The sequence below is a fragment of the Rhinopithecus roxellana genome, chromosome 3 (genome assembly GCF_007565055.1).
Source record: "Rhinopithecus roxellana isolate Shanxi Qingling chromosome 3, ASM756505v1, whole genome shotgun sequence".
NCBI classification, from domain to species: domain Eukaryota; kingdom Metazoa; phylum Chordata; class Mammalia; order Primates; family Cercopithecidae; genus Rhinopithecus; species Rhinopithecus roxellana.
Window position 1 is genome coordinate 84,286,804 of NC_044551.1, and position 23,797 is coordinate 84,310,600.

Consider the following 23,797-nt stretch of genomic DNA (forward strand, 5'->3'; position numbering starts at 1 on the left):
AGAGCATGTGCAAAACAGTTTATTTTGAGTAAGAAGGATGTAGCTATCCCAAAATGTCAGGCCAACTCTTAACTGCTAACCAATTGCTTCCACGCACATAGGGTGTCTTACTATTTGCAAGGCCTGGTGGGGCGTGTATATATATTGTATGCCCACAGTATATAGTAGGCATATAAAAGGAGAGTTTCACTGATGAACGAGGTGATCATCTTTTATAAACTAGTCTGGAACTTGGTGTTCAGCTCAGGTACCCTGATTCTAAGAGGGGTGTGGCAAACCAGACCGGTGCTGGCCTACCCAAGCTTGGGAGGGGACGCAGAAGGAGATCACATGAGGTACAGTCGAAGGAGCTGGAGATAGTTAGTCTGAAGAATGGAAAACTAAGAAGAGGACCAGGGCAAAAACCAGCAAAGTCTTTTATGCTCATCAGTTCTCTTATTACAGAATAGGATGCTAATCACTAAAGTAGAGATAAGATTAACTGCAATTGTTAGTTGTCTGGGTGGTAGTAATTATTGAAGGATTAAGACCCTAGGTGGTTTTTACTTCAAAGAACATTATTAAACTTCCAAAGTGACATATGCTTTGAGGAGCTCCTGTCAGATAGACAGTTTCCTATTAATCATAGGTCTTAAGTTCTAGTCTTCCTTTAGCAAGTTGGCAAGTAGGAAATTCCTGTGCCCAGAGATACGCTTAGAACTGTTCTTGTCTATTTTCCATCTGAGCCATTTCTATTGGGTCTCATCATTTTCCTTTCATTCTTAGCCTGGAGTTGTGTGTGTGTCTCTTTGAGCCTCTGGGGTATATGATTCACAAGCGGGGCATTTTAGTTAATAACAAGAGATGAAAGAAATGAAAGAGGGAAATAAGAAAAGGAAAAGGGATGGGGATGGTCTTTTTTTTTTTTTTTTTTTTTTGAGATGGAGTCTCACTCTGTTGCCCACGCTGGAGTGCAGTGGCGCGATCTTGGCTCACCACAACCTCCGCCTCCCAGGTTCAAGCGATTCTCCTGTCTCCGCCTCCCAAGTAGCTGGGACTACAGGCACTTGCCACCATACCCAGCTAATTTTTGTATTTTTAGTAGAGACGGAGTTTCACTATGTTGGCCAGGCTGGTCTTGAACTCCTGACCTCGTGATCCACCCACCTCAGCCTCCCAAGGAACAGGGATGGTCTTGATGGTATTCTAAATAAGTAAGCCCAGGACACTGGTCTGAACCATTGCGTTCTTGATTCCTAAATTCCTCTCCTCCCATAGGAAACAGTTCCTGAGTGGCCCACCCACACAACTCCTGAGATTCCAGCTTGTTTCTTCTTGGTTTTCCCATTCCTCTTCTCCCATCATTCCAAACAACTAGTGGGGCCCGTAGCATTTCTCTGCTTCAGGAATTTTTGAAGGACAGAAACAGAGAGTATCAGAAGTCTCTGGTGCCTCCTGTCTTCTGTTAAAGCCCAAATTTGTAGAAAAGACAATGGCGCATGCCCTAGAGGAAGGAGACAGAAAGTGAGAGAAAAGCTGTTGAAGGAAGGAAAGGGGAGGGAAGGATGGAAGAAGAGAAGTCAGTTGATTCATTGAAAGAAAGCCAGGGGACTGGAGAGAAACTGGGCTTCTGGGCGTGTCGGAGACGTGCATGTGTTTCATGGCAGCACCCTGGGTGCTGATGTGAGCCTTTAGAACAGGGAAGTCCAATCTTTTGGCTTCCCTGGGCCACACTGGAAGAAGAAGAATTGTCTTGGGCTACACATAAAATACACTAACACAAACGATAGCTGATGAGCTTAAAAAAAATCACCCAAAAAAAATCATCATGTTTTAAGAAAGTTTACAAGTTTGTGTTGGACCATGTTCAAAGTCATTCTGGGCCACATGCAGGCCACAGGTTGGCCAAGCTTGCTCTAGAGGGTGCAGTGGGATCCGAGGCTCGAGGTCTCTCTGCCTCACCAGCTTTCCTATCCCACATTCAGCCACCTCTGGCTCCTTTGGGATCCTGGGAGATCAGACCACTGGAGGCTCTGGTGGGATCCACAGGACTGTTGATTTACCATGATGCAAGGGGCCTGCCCAGTGCTCTGGCACTGCGCCACGCCAAGCCCTGACCCACCTGAGCGGAGGCAGTCCCCGTAACAGCTGAGTCTCCTGCCAGCCCAGTGGGAAGAAAGCTCAGCGTCAGCCATAATTTAATTTAAAGGAAAGAAACACCCTGTTTATACACCCTGTTTGTAGCCCAGGTCTGATACCTGCAGCGACAGCAGTTTAGGCAGTGTATTTGTTCTTTTCCTTTCTTTCTTTCTTTCTTTTCTTTTTATTCATCCTTCTGCATATGAGGCTTGGCTGGAGAGACTCAAGGATGAAAAAGGAGCTGAAGCCAGGCCTGGTGGCACACACTTGTAGTCCCAGCTACTCAGGAGGCTGAGGCAGGAGGATCACTTAAACCCAGGAATTCCAGGCTGCAGTGAGCCAGGATTGTGCCACTCCACTCCAGCCTGCATGACAGAGCAAGACTCTGTCTCAAAAACAAACAAACACACAAACAAAAACATACTTAAAAAAACAAAAAAGAAGAAAAAGAACAAGGTGCTGAGAGTGAGAGACTTTTCCCTCAGGGACCTGTAACTCTGTTGGGAGATACAGACCCATGTAGTGTAGTGTGTGTATCTCAGGTGCCCCAGAGGACATCTGGTCAGGTTCATGTCACCTGGGAAGGGAGGAGGGCAGTGCGTTAGGAAAGGAATGCAGGTGGGCTTAGGATATCTCTGCTCTTTCTGAGCTTAGCTCAGTGACTCAGTCATCAGGGCAGGATGGCGGGGAGGATTAAGAAAAGAATGACTCGACTCTCCTCAAACCTTGGGGTCTTGGTTCCTCTATCACCATCTCCACCTGGATGGGAGTTTCACTGACATTGATGCCAGGTAGGCTGGTGACCTTAATGTGCGTATTACTGAGCCACTGCCTGAAATCATGGAGGGAATCCTCTGATGGGAATCTGGGCACCACAAATAAAGCAGTCGCATCCCCAACTGCCTCTGGCCATCACGGTGTCCTCTTTAGCCCAATCTTGACTGTCCCTCCTCACCACCCTCCCTAGCTCCAGAAAGTAGCCCTTCTCAGGCCCAGAATGTCTTGACAAGGGATTTTTTTCCCATCTCCCTTTCCTCAGGGATGGCAGGCTGTCCTTAGGAGACGAGCTGCTGGTAATCAATGGTCATTTACTGGTCGGGCTCTCCCACGAGGAAGCAGTGGCCATTCTTCGCTCCGCCACAGGAATGGTGCAGCTGGTGGTGGCCAGCAAGGTAGGTCGTGTTTGTTTTTTGGTCCTTGTAATGGTGGCAGTGGTGAGTTGGGGTTGAGCCACACCTCCCATGCCACACACATACAGAAACACACACGTGTGCACTTGTACATTTACCTTGGGCCATTGAAAAAGCCTTGCATCCACAGGGCAACGCTATGTGGATTCTCTTAGCTGAAGTGCAGTTACTTGGCTTTCCTTAAGAAGTTTTTGTTTTTGTTTTTGTTTTTGTTTGAGACGGAGTTTCACTCTTGTTGCCTAGTCTGGAGTGCAATTCTCCTCCCTCAGCCTCGCAAGTGGCTGGGATTATAGCCGCATGCCATCACACCCAGCAAGTTTTATAATTTTAGTAGAGACGGGGTTTCTCCGTGTTGGTCAGGCTGGACTCAAACTCCTGACGTCGGGTGATCCACCCACCTCAGCCTCCCAAAGTGTTGGGATTATAGGCGTGTGCCACCATGACTGGCCCTTTAAGAGTTTTTGCATGTATATGTTAGGGCAGGTGTTCCCAACCCCTGGGCTGTGGATGGGCACTGGTCCATGGCCTGTTAGGAGTTGGGCTATGCAGCAGTAGATGAGCGGCCTGTGAGCGAGCATTACCTCCTGAGAGCTCCGCCTCCTGTCAGATCAGCGGCGGCACTGGATCCTCATAGGAGCGCAAGCCCTATTGTGAACTGCTCATGCAACGGATCTAGGTTGCACACTCCTTATGAGAATCTAATGCATGATCGTGTGAGGTGGGACAGTTTAATCCCAAAACCATCCCCCTCGCCCCTACCATCCTTGGAAAAATGGTCTTCCATGAAACTGGTCCCTGGTGCCAAAAATGTTTGGAGACTGCAGTGTTAGGGGATGGAAAGGAAAGAACAGATGGAAAGGAGAGAAAGAAAATGGTAGATGGAAGGAAGGACAACGTGGAGAGACTGGCAGCTCTTCCAGGAGGAGCTGGAGAGGAGATTTGGAAGCCTGGCAGCTGGAAAGGGAAGAGAGGCTCAGGGGCCGCCAAGGGCAGCCCGTGGCTTCTGCCATCACTTGTGGCCTCTGAGTGTTGGAGCTGGAGGAAGCATTGTGAATCCTGTTTGCCCAGCCAATTTACAAATGAAGACAGTGAGGCAGAGCTTCCGTGGCCGCTACCGTCTTGCAGAGGCCACAATGCCATCAGCAGCGCCAGGACCCAGGCCCTAATGCCCAGCCCAGTGTCTGTCCCCTGTCTCCCTGCCACCTCTTCTCCATGGGTCCTCCACAGGTCCTGAGGCCCCAGGCGGGCCAGAGTTTCTTTTACCCCCACCCTAGAGTGTATTAATACAGTGTCCAGTTCTGGGCCCCAGCATCTCCTTCTTAAAGCACTGGCTAAAGTCTGCGGGACTTCACAACTGTGGTGAGAAAGAGGAGGCGTTGACCTCTGGTGTGTCTGAGCTGTGGGCCCATGTGCTGTTGATGAGACTAGGGCAGAGTCTATGTGGCCTGGTGAGAAAGAGGAGGCATTGACCTCTTGTGTGTCTGAGCTGTGGGCCGATGTGCTGTTGATGAGACTAGAGCAGAGTCTATGTGGCCGAGGAGGTGGTGAAGTGGAGCCATGATGCTTTATTCCAATTCCAGCCAGGAAGGACGGGATGACGCCACACCCTCTTAGCCCTGTGCAGCATGACGCTCTCGCTAATATGGGGAATCCTTTTTCCATTGTCTCTGTTGTTCTTTCAAACCTGGCATCATAGGTCTCTTTGTATTTTCCCCTTTAAATTGCAAGATCGATTGCTGATTTTCAGAGGATTGAACAAATAGATTAGAAGAACATTTTGGGCTATCCAAAAAATCTGCTTTCCTTTCTTTATACCTTTTACCCCAAACCCTTGACCTAGACTCTCAGACTTCCAAAGACAATCTATCTACAGGGCTCTGGTGAAGACTTGGCAGGAAGAGGGGGCATCTGAGACCCTGGAGGTAGGCGTTGAGACCACTGTTTATTCATAGGTCCTTTTCTCCCCTTCCAGAGATACCAAGGGACACCTTGGGGCCTTCTCTTGAGTCCATCGCGCTCCCTGCCTGTCTTCACCCAGAGCGTCTGCCTGTGGGCTGTCTGTAGCCCCTCGCTGGAAATGGGGCAGCAGAACAAACCCTGGGATTCTCTCTGTCAGCTGGTGAATTCCACAAGGAGGGAAATGCTGCAAGAGAAGGAGAAACAAGTTCCTCATTTTGCCAGATGAAGTGGGAGCCTGAAAGCATCTTTGGGTCTTATAAACACACACACACACACCACACACACACACACCACACACACACCACAGACACACACACAGAGGCATATGTCTGCAGAGAAAGCGTGTTTCATTTGCGCAGCCCACCTCCTCAAAATCGTGTGCTGAAGAACATGGGTTTCTGCACGAGCATTCTACCATGTACTACTAAACCTGCATTTCTTGTGCTGACTTCCTTCTCTTGTTTTTTTGTTTTCGTTTTTGTTTTTGTTTTTGAGACGGGGTCTCACTCCTGTTGCCCAGACTGGAGTGCAATGATATGATCTCGGCTTACTGCAACCTCTGCCTCCCGAGTTCAAGCAATTCTCCTGCCTCAGCCTCCCAAGTAGCTGGGATTACAGGTGCCCACCACCATGCCTGGCTAATTTTCGTATTTTTAGTAGAGACAGGGTTTCGCCATGTTGGCCAGGCTGGTCTGGAACTCCTGACCTCAGGTGATCCACCTGCTTTGGCCTCCCAAAGTGCTGGGATTGCAGGCATGAGCAACTACATCCAGCCTCTCCTGCTAGTTTGGGAAATGGAGAAGGGGATAGCTTTTCTTTGTCAAGCCATTATCCACAAACACAAAACATAAGATTAAAAAAAAGGTGGCGGGCCACTCATGGGTAAAGCAAATAATGAAGGGGCTTTAAAAACTGGTTCCTCAATGATGCCTGCTCCCTGTGAGACACACCGACTTGAAGAAAGCACGCTACGTGTAGTGCCAGGTGCCATGTACATGACTTAAAGGAAGAAAGCACACTACATGTACCAGGTGCCATGTACGTGACTTAAAGGAAAAAAGCACACTACATGTACCAGGTGCCATGTACGTGACTTAAAGGAAAAAAGCACACTACATGTACCAGGTGCCATGTACATGACTTAAAGGGAAAAAGCACGCTACATGTACCAGGTGCCATGTACGTGACTTAAGGGAAGAAAGCACGCTACCATGTACACAGGGTGCCAGGTGCTTTTAGTTCTTTTTATTCAGTGAATGGTGTTAAGTTCCGAGTGGTTGGACTGGGCATGGTGGCTCATGCCTGTAATCCCAGCACTTTGGGAGGCTGAGAAGGATTGCTTGAGCCTAGGAGTTTAAAACCAGCCTGGGCAAAATAGTGAGACCTCTTCTCTACAAAAAATAAAAATTAAAAATTAGCCATGCATGGTTAGCACACACCTGTAGTCCATGCTACTTGGGAGGCTGAGGCAAGAAGATTGCTTGAGCTTAGGAGGTCAAGGCTGCAGTGAGCCATGGCCATACCACTACTCTCAAGCCTGGGTGACAGAGCAAGACCCTGTCTCAAAAAATAAAAACAAACCAATCCCGGTGGTTAATTACCTTGACCTGAGGTCACATAGCACAGAATTGAGTTTTAGCCTGAGTCCACCAGACTTCAGAGTTCGTGCGGCTTCTCATGCACCAAGCTGCTTTTATGCAAATAAAATATAAAGGACACTAGATCCAATGGTATAAGAAAAAGATAATGCATTCCTGCTAGAGGCTTTGACTTTTAGGGACACTTGCTTACGTCCTCATGGGGCTGAGTAGCATTCCAGAGCCAAAGAATGGGTGTCTATCCAAGTTGTCAATCCATTGACCCTTGGGTATCTTCACCAAGCTGTGGTCCTAAAACTGACCCGGCCTCAGAGGAGTGAGGCGTTTCTCTTCTTCCAATACACTCCATTTTACAATTAGGCAATAAACTGCTACAGCAGCTGCCTGCTGCTCCTAAACTTCATCTACACCATCCAAGTTCCTCATCCACATAGGAAAAAAAAAAAAGATGGCAGCCTTCAGGTGCCTCTGACATGTTTCTCTCCTTTATCCAACAAGAGCAAGTAATCCACAAGCTTCCTTGCTGTCTTCACACTTGAAGAGGGAGGGGAAAGCTTTTGATTTGCTGAATATAAAGAATAACTAAAATGTAAACTATTGTTATTATGGATAATAGTCACCTTGTTGCAAAGCTTTAAGGCATTGTTTTGGAAATACAGCAGTTACTTTCTTGTGGAGAGGATGGCTCATGTTTCCACACAAATGGATTGTTTGCTTATAGTAGTAGGAGCTTAGGACGTTTTTATTGAATGAATAAACTCAGAATATACAAGTTAGTTTTGATATTCCTGGAAGCAACATATAACAGTACAGATCTCTTGCTCGCTTTTTTGCTTTTTTCACTCTTGGATTTTATTAACAAGTAATATATATGTATTGTATCAAATGTAGACAACCCCAAAAATGACAGAGAAGAAGACGATGATGAAATTCTCGTAATACTACCAAGAGTACTTACTATCCATTAACTGGAGTGTCCTTCCAGCTGGGAACATGTGTATGTGTGTGTAACATGTACATACACATTTTCTGTAAAATGGAGTCAAATACAAGGAAACATCATATACCCTGGAGGCAGTCCCGCCTGGACTTAAATCCAGCACAGCCCTTTAAAAGCTGCATGTCCTGGCCAAGTTGTTACCTCACCTAATTCTCCGTTTTCTTCCCTGTATAGTGAGAACCAGTAACTACCTCATGAGGATGATGTTAGCAGGATTAAATGAGATATCAAGGGGGCGGGCGCAGTGTCTCATGCCTGTAATCCTACCAATTTGGGAGGCCAAGGTGGGCAGATCTCTTGAGGTCAGGAGTTCGAGACCAGCCTGGCCAACATGGTGAAACCCTGTCTGTACTAAAAACACAAAAATTAGCCAGGCATGGTGGTGTGCACCTGTAATCCCAGCTACTAGGGAGGCTGAGGCAGGAGAATCGCTTGAACGCAAGAGGCAGAGGTTGCAGTGAGCTGAGATCACGTCACTGCACTCCAGCCTGGGTGACAGAGTGAGACTCTGTTTCAAAAAAAAAAAAAAAAAAGAGATATCAAGGGCCCTGAGCAGTGTAGCTGGTTATAGCAAGAACTGGAGAAATGTTTGCCTTATGGTTATCACATTTTATTACCTTTAGCTTATTATATACATTATTAATATCATAGTTATTACATATTACTTTAACCTGCTTTTTCACAGCATACAGTAAGAATCCACATTAGGAAGTACATTTTTTTTTTTTTTTTTTTTTTTTTGAGACAGGGACTTGCATTTTTTGCCCAGGCTGGAATTGAGTGGTGCAATCATAGCTCACTGCAGCCTGGAACCCTGGGGTTCAAGTGATCCTTCCATCTTAGCCTTCCAAGTAACTGGGACTGCAGACATGTGCCACCCTACATGGCTACTGTTTGTTTGAGACAGATTTAAACAATTTTTTGTAGAGGCTGTCTGTCTCTGTGTTGCTCAGGCTGATCTCGAACTCCGCCCTCAAGCAATCCGCCTACCTAGGCCTCCCAAGGTACTGGGATTACAGGAATGAGCCACTGCTGGGCCCAGCACGTTTTTTTGTTTGTTTGTTTCTGAGACAGAGTCTCGTTCTATCACCCAGGCTGGAGTGCGGTGGTACAGTCTTGGCTCACTGCAACCTCCACCTCCTAGGTGCAAGCTATTCTTCTGCCTCAGCCTCCTGAGTAGCTGGGACTATAGGCACGTACCACTGCATCTGACCAATTTTTGTATTTTTAGTGCCAGGCTGGTCTTGAACTCTTGGCCTCAACTGATCCACCTGCCACAGCCTCCCAAAGAGCTGGGATTACAGGTATGAGCCACCACACCCAGCCTCAGCACCATTTTTAATGGCCACAGAGTAGTCTATCCTATAGCTGCTATGCCTTTACTTGTCAGTTGGGATTTAAAAAAAAAACAAAAACTCTTTTCGGTTAATCTAGCAGAAGCAGAATTGACATCACAGAAGAGGACTGAACTCACTTTTTTTTCCCCTTCCTTTAAATAAGGCCTGACAATACAGTATTCACAATTACTGATCCAAAATGAATTATCTTCAGGTACTTTGAAGGTAGAACCAACATGAAACTAGCAACAAACATCACTGTCACTAGGTGCCAGCTTGCTAATATTTAGTAATATCCATTGTTTAAGATGGGTTTCATTCATTTTTTTTTTTGTCCTCTTTTCTGTCAACCCTCAAGCAATGTGGTTAAATATGATTAAGACTTTCTGTGTGTTTTCTTCCTTGTGGAAATGGCTGACGTGAAGGACTGAGGAGAGAACAGGTAGCTCTTTTTGCTCTCTTTCTAGAGCCATGGATTCGCTCTACAGCCCCAGCCCCCTCCCTGGTCCCTGGTCCTCCTGTGCTGCAGCATTTCCCAGGAAGGCTCTGGCTCCTGTGTGGTCCCCATTTGCAGCGAGGCCTTCATTGATTTCACCTGCATCTTACAGCCTACTCTAGCCTTACTTGTACATAAGATCAAAGGGCTGTATGTTGGCGATGCCCTCTTCAGAGTCTTATCCAAATGGAGTGCGCTGTGCGGTCCCTAATGCCTGTAATCTCAGCACTTTGGGAGGCTGAGACGGGAGGACTGCTTGAGGCCAGGAGTTCAAGACCAGCCTGGTCAACATAGCGCGACTACATCTGTATAAAATAATAATTATTATTAATAAATAAATAAATGGAGTCTGATTCCATGTATTTTTGTTGACCTTTAAAAGTTGTTCAAGGACTGCCTTCATTGAAAAAACCTTATCTGACATTTTGATTCAACAATCTAATCTCTTTTTATTTCTTCTTTTTTTTTTGAGATGGAGTTTCGCTCTTGTTGCCCAGGCTGGAGTGCAGTGGCGCAGTCTCAGCTTACTGCAGCCTCCACCTTCTGGCTTCAAGGGATTCTTGTGCCTCAGTCCCCCAAGTAGCTGAGATTACAGGTGCCTGCCCACCACGCCTGGCTAAGTTTTGTATTTTTAGTAGAGACAGGGTTTCACCATGTTGCCCAGGCTGGTCTTGAACTCCTGATCTCAGGTGATCCACCCACCTTGGCCTCCCAAAGTGCTAGGATTACAGGCATGAGCCACTGTACCCGGCCAGTCAAATCTCTTTCTAATGAGCATATGCTGGGGAAATGAGCACAGGAGCAAAGAGGAGAAGATCATGGATATGTGAGCTCTGGGCTAGGCCTGGGGACACAGCAGTGAATGGAAATGGTGTTAGGTGGGAGCAATTCTCAGACACGCAGGGGAGATAGACTAGTAGACACACTGCAAGGGGATGAAAGCAGTAGTCAAAGACTTGAGAGAAGAAAGGAGGGGCAAATGGAGTGGCTCCTGAGATGACCCAGGTGGGCTTTCAGAAGGAGAGGTGTTCAAGCCTTGCCCGCGTGGGCCTCAGTCGTGAAAGGAAGGGTGGTCCCAGCAGAGGGAGCTGCTGGCGGAAAAGGCAGTGGGCAAGGAGGAGTACAAAGGGTTTGGAAGGCAGTATGGCATCAGAGTGGGTTGATGGGGAGGGTGGGGAAGGGGGGATGAGTTTGGAGAGCGGGACAGAAGCAGCTTTATAAGATGCTGATCTAGCCGGGCTTGGTGGCTCATGCCTGTAATCCCAGCACTTCGGGAAGCCAAGGCGGGCAGATCACGAGGTCAGAAGTTCGAGACCAGCCTGGCCAACAGAGTGAAACCCCGTCTCTACTAAAAATACAAAAATGAGCCAGGCATGGTGGCGTGCGCCTGTAATCTGAGCTACTTTGGAGGCTGAGGCAGGAGAATAGCTTGAACCCGGGAGGTGGAGGTTGTGGTAAGCCGAGACTGTGCCACTGCACTCCAGCCTTGGCAACAGAGCGAGACTCTGTCTCAAAAAAAAAAAAAAAAAAAATCAATAAAAGAAAGATGCTGACCTCTTGTTTAGACAGCATCCTGAAAGCAGCCCAGGGGATGCCAGCAGAGGATGTTGGGCCAGGTGTGGTGACTCACTCCTGTAATCCCAGCACTTTGGGAAGCCAAGGCAGGAGAATGGCTTGAGCCCAGGAGTTCGAGACCAGCCTGGGTGACATAGTGAGACCTTGTCTCTACAAAAAATTTTTTTTAATTAGCCAGGCATGGTGGTGCATACCTCTAGTTCAGCTACTCAGGAGGCTGAGACAGGAGGACCACTTGAGCCCAGAGGTTTGAGGTTGCAATGATTGCACCACTGAACTCAGCCTGGGTGACAGAACGAGATCTTGTCAATTTAAAAAAAAAATTGTTTTATAAAGGAATCTTAAATTCAGGGAGCTTGGATTGCCCATAGAAACACTGAGCTAAAGGCTGGGTGTGGTGGCTCACACCTGTAATCCCATCACTTTGGGAGGCTGAGGCAGGTAGATCACTTGAGGTCAGGAGTTCGAGACCAGCCTGGCCAACATGGTGAAACCCCGTCACTACTAAAAATACAATGCCAAGTGTGGTAGCTCATGCCTGTATTCCCACCTACTTGGGAGGCCGATGTGGGAGAATCGCTTGAATCTGGGAGGCGGAGGTTGCAGTGAGCCGAGATCGCGCCATTGCACTCCAGCCTGGGCAACAGAGCAAGACTGTCTCAAAAAAAAAAAAAAAAAGAAAAAAAAACAGCTAAGAATCACATATTCTCTGGGGGGGGGAAATGGGTTTGGGTTTAAATTGGGTCCACACCCCTGACCTTTGAGGTAACCCTGCAGACACAGAACATTTACTCCATGTAGTCTTTGGGTTGGGAGCACGTAGCTTGACTCTGCCAGGTTGCCTTCAAGAACTGCTTGGTTCTGGGGAGTAATTCATGGATGGGCCTTTAATTGTGTCCCCATAGGAAAACTCTGCGGAGGACCTCCTCAGGTTAACATCTAAGAGCTTGCCGGATCTGACCAGCTCTGTAGAAGACGTGTCCTCCTGGACTGATAACGAAGACCAGGAGGCAGACGGGGAAGAGGACGAAGGAACCGGCTCTTCTGTCCAGAGAGCAGTAAGTGGCTCTGTGCTCCTGGCTTTCTGTTGGAATTATGTTTTTCTTAAGTCCTGGGCGCCAGGACTAGAGGATAAATGCTTGAGATAGTATGATAGAGACCATGATGGGAAAAGACCCCAGTGCATTCTTTCTGTGTTTTTCTCAGAATCTCTGAGAAAAATCTGTAAGGGCGATATTTTTCCTTTAAGGAAAAACATGAAATAGTAAACAAGATAAGCATCCCAGGGGGCTGGGCACAGTGGCTCACACCTGTAATGCCAGCACTTTGGGAGGCTGAGGCAGGTGGATCACCTGAGGTCAAGAGTTCAAGATCAGCCTGGCCAACATGATGAAACCTAGTCTTTACTAAAAATACAAAAATTAGAGGGGCATGGTGGTGCATGCCTGTAATTCGAGCTACTCAGGAGGCTGAGGTAAGAGAATCATCTGAGCCCAGGAGGCAGAGGTTGCAGTGAGCCAAGATCTTGTCACTGCACTCAAGCCTGGGCTACAGAGCATGACTCCATCACAAAAAAAAAAAAAAGAGAAAGCAACTGGATATTGAGTTCAATGCATAAATTAATTTCCAGAATGCTTTATACTATATACAGTGATTTTGCTGTTATGCCTTGCTAGTGTGTTTGACAACTACTATTAGTGAATTTAAACTTGGATGGAGAGATATCTGGTTCAAAGTGGAATGTTAAAATAACCCAAAAAGGCCAGGTGCTGTGGCTCATGCCTGTAATCCCAAAACCTTGGGAGGCCAAGGTGGGTGGATTGCTTGAGCTCAGGAGTCTGAGACCAGCCTGGCCAACATGACGACCCCATCTTCACAAAAAATACAAAAAAAAAAAAAAAAATTAGCCAGGTGTGGTGGGCGTGCCTATAGTCCCAGCTACTCAGGAGGCCGAGGCAAGAGGATCACTTGAGCCTGAGAGGTCAAGCCTGCAGTGAGCTGTGATCATGCCACTGCTCTCCAATCTGGGCTACAGAACAAGACCCTGTCTCAAAAAATAATAATAATATAAGACTCTGTGGTATCTTTTTTGTGTCCCAAATCTGAAAGATGTGTCATTTTTCATGTGAACTCTTATTAGCCCTTGTTCCCCATCTAAACAGCTGTGGGGTGGGTGGGCGCCCTCTCTCTGCCCCTTGGAACCCCTTCCTCCTTCCCACTCTCCTGAACCTAGGTAGCATAGGTAAGCACTGGAAAATCAGCTTTGCTTACAGTAGGGCCTTAGAAGATGAAAAACGCATCTCATTTACCACAATAAGCTACATTTAAACGGTGAAAAGTTGCTCTTTGTCTTCCTTTTTGTTCCTGGAAACCTAGGGCTACCAAGCATGGTTGTGTAGGTTGTGGACTGCACAAAGGTATCACTTGTAAGGGTGTACCATTCACATCATAAACATAAGCTTTTAGATTTATTATAACCGTTTTCTGAGGGATGGCAGTGTAGGGGCTCCCTGTGCTCTGTGCTGGCACGGCAGTTACCCTCTGCTCCTTGTTTTCCATGGTACAAGAAGGGAAATAATGTGGTGATGCAACAGCAGACTTCAGCTCCAGCACGGCTCCAGCATTCCGACCTTTTCTTACTGTATATCCTTCACTAGCAGCTCTCTAGCCCAGGGGGTTCCTCACCTGCTCTCGTCCCCTCCTGTTCCCAGCGTCTGGAGGGCTCGTCCCTGCTGGGCAGGATCTCATTGCTCAGCAGTTGTGCCTGGAGACATCTCAGCCAGCTTTCAGTGGAAAGCTAAGTAAGTCCCGGGTCTGCGGCAAGGACAGCCCTGCAGCACATCTGCACCCCCTCTGCTGAGCCTCCAAGCCATTGACGGAGCATAACAGCTCTTTGTAGAGAGTTTACAAGCACACACATTTTTAAATTTTATTTTATTTTTTAGAGACGGAGTCTTACTCTGTCGCCCAGGCTGGAGTGCAGTGGCGCGATCTCGGCTCACTGAAAGCTCCACCTCCCTGGTTCTAGCAATTCTCCCGCCTCAGCCTCCCGAGTAGCTGGGACTACAGGCGCCCGCCACCTCGCCCGGCTAGTTTTTTGTATTTTTTAGTAGAGACGGGGTTTCACCGTGTTAGCCAGGATGGTCTCGATCTCCTGACCTCGTGATCCGTCCGTCTCGGCCTCCCAAAGTGCTGGGATTACAGGCTTGAGCCACTGCACCTGGCCGCACATTTGTATTTTTAATTGACTTTATATTAACATACTTATGAAACTTGCTATGGTCTTAATGACATAATCATGAATATATCCCTATGTTATTAAAGGGTCTTCTGAAATATGATTTATAATGGCTAATACTCCTTAACATAAAAGTGCCATAATCTGTTTCACCAATGTACTTCACATTTTATATTCAAATTTTTTCAAAATGTAATTTCGTATAGAACATCTTTGCTTTGGCTGGGCGCGGTGGCTCAAGCCTGTAATCCCAGCACTTTGGGAGGCCGAGACGGGCGGATCACGAGGTCAGGAGATCGAGACCATCCTGGCTAACACTGTGAAACCCCGTCTCTACTAAAAAATACAAAAAACTAGCCGGGCGAGGTGGCGGGCGCCTGTAGTCCCAGCTACTCGGGAGGCTGAGGCAGGAGAATGGCATAAACCCGGGAGGCAGAGCTTGCAGTAAGCTGAGATCCGGCCACTGCACTCCAGCCCGGGCGACAGACCAAGACTCCGTCTCAAAAAAAAAAAAAAAAGAAAGAAAAAAAAAGAACATCTTTGCTTCTATATCTCTCTGTGTTTTTGTTTTTGGTTTTTTTTTTTTTTCACGTTTCCTTACATGGCTTATAGCAGTAAAATTGTTTAGTCAAAGGTTTTTTTCTGGAGAGATTATAGTAATTTACACTTGTAGCATAGGCCAGTTCCCACCATCAACAAAAACATGATCTTTAGAAAAGTTTACCAATTAATCACACATTGTTTTATGAGTTTATTACTGTAGTTTTTTCAAGGGAATTTCAATGCATTTTGTCATAACACACTGGATTTGGGAAGCTTTGTGTTGCCTTTAAAGGGAAGCTAAGCCTTTTGGCAGGATTTCGCCGCCAGTGTACCTGTTGTCCTGGCTCTATTTCTGGGTTTCTCTGTCATGTCACCAGAAGCTCTTAATACACTGATCCTAAGCCCATTATCTTCAGTGGAGAAGCCAGCACTGATCTTACTTTGACAATTCTCTCTTCCTTGTGCACCAGACAGGACACCATCTCCACCTCCCTCCCCTTCCGCTCTCCTCACCCCGTCACAAAGCACTCACAGAGGAGGTGGAACAGCCGTCATGCCTGGCCATCACCGAAGCCTGAACACCCATCATTTCTCAGCCATCTCTTGAGCTCTCGCTTCAGCCCAGGGGAACCAGGCCTGAGACAGAGCCCTGCATGGGGCAGGAAGTGTGGGCAGCTGGGAGAGGACATTTTCCAGGCTTCACAGTCTACCAGGGTCAGCCCTGCTGTGCCTTTTAAAAGTGCTGAACTACTGAAAAAATGTTCTTTCTTTTTTAGTTATATGTTCACAATCCATGATTCTTCGTTTCAGCATTTTTAAAAATGAAAGGACCACTTAAAGAAATGTGGTTCTGTGTTAATCAACTGAGTTACAGAAAGCCTTTTATTTCACAGATGATGATGATTAAACCTGCTGCCAAATTCTAGCCAGACATGGACTGTTTTTGCACCTGTATGTTGTGATGTGCTCAGAGCACTTAAGCTGAGCAAATGTAATACAAATGCTGAGGATCTGCCATGCGTCCCCTTACGATTTATTTTTAATGGCTGCAATAAAGAGCAATGAGATTTTCCTCTCAGAAAGCTCCATCCATGCTTAGAATAAAACCATATGGTGAATATCAAGTTTGAGAAGTAGAAGCCAGTGAAAGAGAGAATGGGAACAGGATGGCGAAACCCAACAATCATTTGCGTAATTGTCAGTCATCTCAGTGGGGTCTGGCTTCAGTGACAGGGCTCACTATCTGCCACTCACCCCCACTGTCACCACCACCACATCCAAGATTAAAGACTGCCAGTTTGGTCTCAGAAATATCAAAGTCTAGCCCTTCCCCCACGCCACCCGTGGCCCTGTTCTACCTGATTGGCCGTTCCTCCCTGAGTCTCTCCATTTTCTGCTCTGCAATGACAATTTAGTTTTTTCTTTCTTTCTTTTTTTTTGAGATGGAGTCTCACTCTGTCGCCAGGCTGGAGTGCAGTGGCGCAATCTTGGCTTACTGCAACCTCCACCTCCCGGGTTTAAGTGATTTTTCTGCCTCAGTCTCCTGAGTAGCTGGGACTATAGGCATGCGCCACCATGCCCAGCTAATTTTTGTATTTTTAGTAGAGATGGGGTTTCACCATGTTGGCCAGTATGGTCTCGATCTCTTTCTTTTCTTTTCTTTTTTTTTTTTTTTTTTTAAGATGGAGTCTTACTCTGTCGCCCAGGCTGGAGTACAGTGGTGCAATCTCGGCTCACTGCAACCTTCGCCTCCTGGGTTCAAGCAATTCTCCTGCCTCAGCCTCCCAAGTAGCTGGACTACAGGCACCCACCACCACGCCCGGCTAATTTTTATATTTTTAATAGAGATGGGGTTTCACCATGTTGGCCAGGCTGGTCTCGAACTCCTGACCTCAGGTGATCTGCCCACCTCAGCCTCCCAAAGTGCTGGGATTGCAGTCGGTAGCCACTGCACCTGACCCGACAATTTCTTTTTTTTCTAGAGAAAGGATCTTGCTCTGGCGGTACACAGGCTGAAGTGCAGTGGTGTGATCATAGTTCACTGTAACCTCAAACTCCCGGGCTCAAGCAATCCTCCCACCTCAGTCTCCTGAATAGCTGGGAGTACAGGTGCACGCCACCACGTCCTGCTAATTTTTTAAGTACGTTTTTTGTAGGGATGGGACGTTGCTATGTTGCCCAGCCTGGTTTCAAACTCCTGGCCTCAAGCGATCCTCCCACCTCGGCCTCCCAAATAGCTGGGATTACAGAAGTGAGCCACCTCACCTGGCCATGCGCAGTGACAATATTTTAAATGAGAATCTGGCATGTCACTTAAATGTTTAAGGTCTCCAATAAAATGAGTGGCACATGCATTGTGATTATTGGCTATTCAAAAAAAGTATGTGTTCTTTCTCAAGTGTAATTTCTTTGGAAAAGAAAAGAGATTTTTCATAAGAAAAATCTTATGTTCTAGCCTTCTGAGAGAGAAACTTTTTAAAGTTTTTTTTTTAAGTTCTCTTTAATGAAAAGAAGAGGACGAGTTTCAGTATAATAGGATGTGAAATGGGTGATACTTATTAAGTGATTGGAGCCTGTCTCCCTTTTTATATTTTTAACAAAGAAAAAAAATGGAAGTAATGGTTGTCTTTGCCAAATCTGCAACTGTAAAGCTCAGCTCATTGTTTAGCACATCAATCAGGAGACCCGTATCCGGCTTCCTTTTCCATCAAGCGAATCAGTTCTAACATTTTTGGAATCACAAGTTTGGAAAAATCTTGGGAGAACTTTTGGGTGATTCAGGTTTTAGAAGGAATAAAGGACCTGTTTCTTACAAGGAAAGAAGAGCAAACAAAGCAGGACCTTCTGATTCTGTGAGTCTGATAGGGGTGTTTGCTTCTTTGTTGGTGGAACTGCCAGGGGTATGGGAACCTGAAAGCCAGTGCCCTCGAGTGTAGATATGAGGCCTGTGGAAAGAAAGGAGAGGACCTCTTGTGTTTTATTTGGACTGAATAATTGATCAAATGTCTGCTCTAAATGTTTCCAAATGTGTCCAGGCAGTAAGGACTTCTGTTACAGCATCTGAATGTATCATTTTTGGTTGATTCATGGTGTCCTAGATGGGAAACTCTCTCTTGTTTCGGGGTTGACCTGGTTTTTTCTGGCAAATTGAACTTAGAGTCTAGTACAAAGAACAACGAACACCAAGGATGTCAACCTGTGATTAGCATTAAAACAGAAAGACAGAGAGTCTGACCGCAAGGCAGATCTTCAGACTCGAACTGTTCGTGCTGAGCGACACCAGCACGGAGCTCTCTGCGTCTGAAGGGAGCGCATGTTCTTCCCCTGAGGCCTTAAGGTTAGAGGGTCACCACTTAGGCTGCTTCTGTGGGCAGTGTGGGCTGAGCCTAACAGTCTCTCTGAGCCTGTTAATGTCATCCTCCATGAGTGGAGGCTCCGTGGGGACAGGGTCCCTGTCAGGTTTGCTCACTTGCGTCTCCCAGGTCCTCACTGTCACTGTGTGTGTATGAGATAGATGGATGGACAGATGTGCAGATGGGCAGATGGTTGTGTGCCCTCTCACCATCCCTTAATGCCCCCTGCATACCTCTCATCGTAAGGTTTGGTTGCCTCTTCCACTGTCTTCCCCAGCATACCATGAATTTAAAATGGCCTGGGCTGGGCACAGTGGCTCATACCTGTAACCCCAGCACTTTGGGAGGCCTAGGCAGATGGATCACTTAAGGTCAGAAGTTTGAGACCAGCCTGGCCAATATAGCCAAAACCCCATCTCTACTAAAAATACAAAAAAAAAAAAAAAAAAAAAAAAATAGCGTGATGTGGTGGCTCACACCTGTAATCCCATCTGCTAGGGAGACTGAGGCACAATAATCGCTTGAACCCTAGAGGCGGAGTTGGCAGTCAGCCAGACTCTGTCTCAAAATAAATAAATAAATAGTTTAAAATGGCCTTGGCACATAGTAGACATTTGTTTCTGTCCCCAGGTGAGAGAAAGTCTCTCTGCTCCTCCCTTCTGGGAATTTCTGTCTGGGATAAGAATATCAGTGATTTAGACATCATTTTTTGAAGTGTAACATTGGGAGAACACAGTGTCGCCTCCCTTAAAATAGGATATTTGTAGTAGCATCTCATTAACAGATAAGTAGATTTCTTCCTTTTTGTTTGGTTAAGGTTAGAAACTTGCAAGCAGCTAGAGGGAATTTAGGACTTGGTTTTTAATGAATCAGCAGCAAAAACAAAGGATTAAACATCCCAGGGGGAGTTGGTGAAGAAGTAAGTGGGATATAAATGAAAAGACCAAAAAGGCACCAGGGCAAAGAGCCCAGAACTGTGAGTGTCAGAGATGTGGGTTGTGGTAAACAACCATAAAGTGTCAGAACTGCAGGGAACCTTGGGGAGTAACTGGTCCCAACCTCGCATTTTACAAGCTGGAGATCTACAATGAGAAGGAAGACCGCAGGGCTCCACTGATAGCAAACTTGTTCCCCTGGAAAAGTCACATTATAGCTCAAGGCAGCTGTGAGGGGAAAAAAAAGAACCAGGAAAAAGAGATGAATGCAGTGCAAAGAGTTCACAGACATCACTGAAACGCAGAAGGATCACTGTTTTTGCAAAAGCATGAATGGCGCAGGGAGCTTCCACACTCTTGCATCCGGCTGGTGCGCCCTGGAGAGGCCTCCTTGGCACATCTGAGTGGAGTAGGGCCCAGGAGCCTGTGTTTCTGGTGATTCTGATGCTCAGTGAGATTATAAAAAGTGAAAGTGGCAAGGCTTCTAAGAGTCTCCTGGCTAGGAGCTGGGCGATGCCCAGGGACCTCTGTGTGCATGGCGTTGAGACAAGGGGAGGTTTTAGGCCCCCAACTGTCTCCCTATTTTCCACAGTTCAGGGACAGAGGGAGTGAGGCCAAGGTGTTTGTGGTGCTCGTGGGAAACTTAGCAGCACAGATCCCCCAGCCTGCTCCGGATCCTCATGAGCACAGACTGGCTTGCACATCATTGTTCTCGTTGCCTTCCCAGACACCGGTTCCTATTATATAGACCGGAGCTGCTGATGCAGAAACTGCCTCATTCTCGGCACCCGCAGCAGGCAGCCACACATGGCGATCCACAGCTCCCCGAGTTGTGCATTTTCTCCCCACTGCTCCAAACTATGAACTTCTCTCTCTCCCCCCGCCTTAGCCCAGGACTTCCCCAAGTAGGTCTCAGTTCACTTAGATGTTCTTTAAGCAACACTTCAGCTGGCACAGGACATAGAAAAGGTTGCTTGAAACTCAATGCCTTATGTCGGATTGCCAGAGCAAGATAGGAAAGACAAGACGGCAATGATTGCTGGTCTAAGAAAATAAGATTTACATTTGGGGGTGGTTTTGTTTGGTTTGGTTTTATATTTAAGAAGATGAAGTGATTATTTAAGTGGGTGGAGGAAGAAAGGAGATAAGAGTAATTATTTGGCCAAGATGAATTGCCTGGAAAACTGCTGACGTTTGAATTAGGCTTACTCCCGTGGCAAACTTTCAGGGGCCTGTTCCAACTGGCTACCTGGCCTTGCTGCATTTTTATCTAAGCAGTTTGCAGTTCTCAAGGAGGTAAACAGCTCATGTCATTTGCATAGAAAAGTCTTTTTTTTTTTTTTTTTTGGCAACAGGGTCTCACTCTGTTGCCCAGGCTGGAGTGCAGTGGCACAATTATGGCTCACTGCAGCCTTGACCTCCTGGGCTCAAGAGATCCTCCCACCTCAGCCTCCTGAGTAGCTAGGATTATAGTTGCATGCCACCATGCCTGGCTAATTTCGTCTTTGTATATTTTGTAGAGACGGGGTCTCCCTGTGTTTTCTAGGTTGATCTCAACCTCCTGGGCTCAAGCAGTCCTCCCGTTTCGGCCTCCTAAAGTACTGGGATTACAGGCGTGAGTCACGTTGCCCAGCCAGGAAAGCAAATATTGTATTTCACATGGATCCTCAAAGAGCAGTGGTCTCTATAATAGAATAGGCACACCCAGAGAAGAAACCAGATGATTTCTCGGGGTGTGGGAGGAAAATATTAGAACATATGTAGGTCTTACCATGTTTTAGATTGTTTTGTTTTATGGTACATGCAGACATTAGTATAGTAGTATAGGTTTAGAATTTATGAATCTATGTTAGGAGTGCTTGATGGCTTCCCAGCTTAGAAAGAGTGACATCATAGCACAGAGCATTAGGAAATACAGTTAAAAAAATGTACTTAGTATGCAGTCAATTTTATTATCGTTCTTCGAATTTGAAAAATTCTTTCAGATTTCAATGAAAATAAAATATGAATCATTGGAGCATATAATAAAGTTTCTTTGCCCTCAAGTTAATTTTCATGAACATAATAGGTAGAAGTCATGTAATGACTTTCTAACGGGAGGTAAGTTGCTTCCTGTCTTTGCGCATTTCATTACAGTGTTCCAAGATGCCTTCTCACCCCCGTTCCAAATTTTCCTCTTATTAGTAACACTGCTATTTAGTTAATTTTGGTTTATATATCTTTAAGGGGCTTATGTCTGTGGTCCACACGTTGAAATGTAAAGTATAATATACACACATTATATATATATATATATATATATATATATTTTTTTTTTTTTTTTTTTTTTTTTTTTGAGACAGAGTCATTGTCTGTCGTCCAGGCTGGAGTACAGTGGCACGATGTCAGCTCACTGCAACCTCTGCCTCCATGCCTGGCTAATTTTTGTATTTTTAGTGGAGACGAGGTTTCACCATGTTGGCCAAGCTGGTCTCAAACTCCTGACCTCATGCTCCGCCTGCGTCGGCCTCCCAAAGTGCTGGGATTACAGGCGTGAGTCACCATGCCCAGCCAAAATATAATATATTAAGACTCAAAGGAAGATGGCTGTTCAGAAATGAAACTGAAATAAACATTTCTTCTGCCATAGACAAAACGATGGCAATAACTACAGGAGGTGAGAACAGGGTAATGTGGCTCATTTTTGCACCATATATCTCAGGATAACTCTGTTTATGAGCTTCGCTGAGCCTTTAAGGTAACAAAAATCCTTGAGATGTATCTTCTGAGACTGTAATGTAGATAATGTTGCTGCATTGTCAGAATCTTGCTCTTAAGAGGAAAAGGAGATCCTCTCTTAGTTTCAATTTCAGTTATTGTGCTGGATTATAGGCAAATGACAAAATGATCTTTTTTTTTTTTTTTTTTTTGGAGAAAGAGTCTTCACTGTCATCCAGGCTGGATGGAGTACGGTGACGGTGGCATGATCTTGGCTCACTACAACCTCTGCCTCCCAGGTTCAAGTGATTCTCTTGCCTCAGCCTCCCAAGTAACTAGAACTATAGGTGCACGCCAGCACGCCTGGCTAGTTTTTTGTATTTTTAGTAGAAACAGTGTTTCACCATGTTGGCCAGGCTGGTCTCGAACTCCTAACCTCAAGTGATCTGCCCACCTCGGCCTCCCAAAGTACTGGGATTACAGGAGTGAGCCACTGCACCTGGCCAACAAAATGATCTTTGATGGGGTAGCGGGGGGGACCCACCTTACTTAAAGACTTCATGTGCATTGGAAGATTTGGAATTATTATTATTATTACATTTTCCTCTTTTTAGCCACATCTTGTGCAACATGGTAGCACAAAGCCTGAGAAATAAAAACAAAGCAAAATAGAAGAGGTCAGAAGCTCCCCTGTGGAATCCAGGGCAGAAATTTCACAAAGAGATGGAGCGATTTAGGACAAACTCCTCACCCCACCCCCTACTGTTACTGTTTGCTTGCCTCGATGTTTTTTGTTTTTTGTTTGTTTGTTGTTGTTGTTGTTGTTGTTGAGACAGAGTCTCACTCTGTCACCCAGGTTGGAGTGCTGTGGCATGATCTCGGCTCACTGCAACCTCTGCCTCCTGGGTTCAAGCGATTCTCATGTCTCAGCCTCCTGAGTTCAAGCAATTCTCGTGCCTCAGCCTCCCGAGTAGCTGGGATTACAGGCGCCTGCCACCATGCCTGGGTAATTTTTATATTTTTTGGTAGAGATGGGCTTTCACCATGTTGGCCAGGCTGGTCTTGAACTCCTGACCTCAAGTGATCCACCTGCCTCGACCTCCCAAAGTGCTGGGATTATAGGCATGAGGCACCGCATCTGGTCTCCTCACAGACTTTCTAACTCCTCCAAGCCTTCAGTCATCTCCCCTTTCTCTGATTGCCAGTTTTACCTGTTTCTCACATTTTAGCACTTAGAAAGCCAGCTCCTGGTTTGTAAATGGGCAGGTGTTTTCCAAAATTTGTTGGTAAAGCTTTTGTTTGGATATTCAAATTTATTTCCCCTTGAAACAAATATATCTACTTAGTAAATATCTGTGGAATTATCTGTTAAGCTATGAGTAGCAAAAAGGTGGCCTTCGTGTCACCCACCTACCCCTCCGCTTTAGCTCTCGGGGCAGACATCTGGAATTCTTCCTAGCACTGTTCCTGCTGATACCAGATACAACCGCAGTAGTTCATAACATGACCCTGCAGGTGTCCACAACCAAGCCATTGTACGAATCAATGCTGGATGACGGCCAGCCTGACATCTCCGTCCACACTCCGAGCACTGTGCTGGATGCTTTGGGGATACAGAGATGGCAGGCCCAGTTTTGTTTCTTCTCTCGTGCCATTTTTTTATATTCCATAATGAATTATGATTATTTCTGTACTTTTTTCTTTTTTCTTCTCTTTTTTTTGAGGGGGGAGGACGGAGTCTCACTCCTGAGCAGGCTG

At 46.2% G+C, this 23,797-nt stretch overlaps 1 protein-coding gene across 5 annotated transcripts in view; it reads left to right on the forward strand.

Annotated features, from left to right (window-relative positions):
- PDZD2 (PDZ domain containing 2) overlaps positions 1 to 23,797 on the forward strand; it is a 485,800-nt gene that overhangs the window by 371,156 nt on the left and 90,847 nt on the right. For 4 of the 5 annotated variants that reach the window (XM_030927372.1, XM_030927374.1, XM_030927375.1 and 1 more), the window contains 2 exons: positions 3,158 to 3,290; positions 12,179 to 12,331. In XM_030927372.1, coding sequence (XP_030783232.1) covers positions 3,158 to 3,290; positions 12,179 to 12,331 — 286 coding nt within the window. The remainder of the gene's footprint in view (positions 1 to 3,157; positions 3,291 to 12,178; positions 12,332 to 23,797) is intronic. The other variant, XM_030927373.1, reaches the window with a different exon arrangement.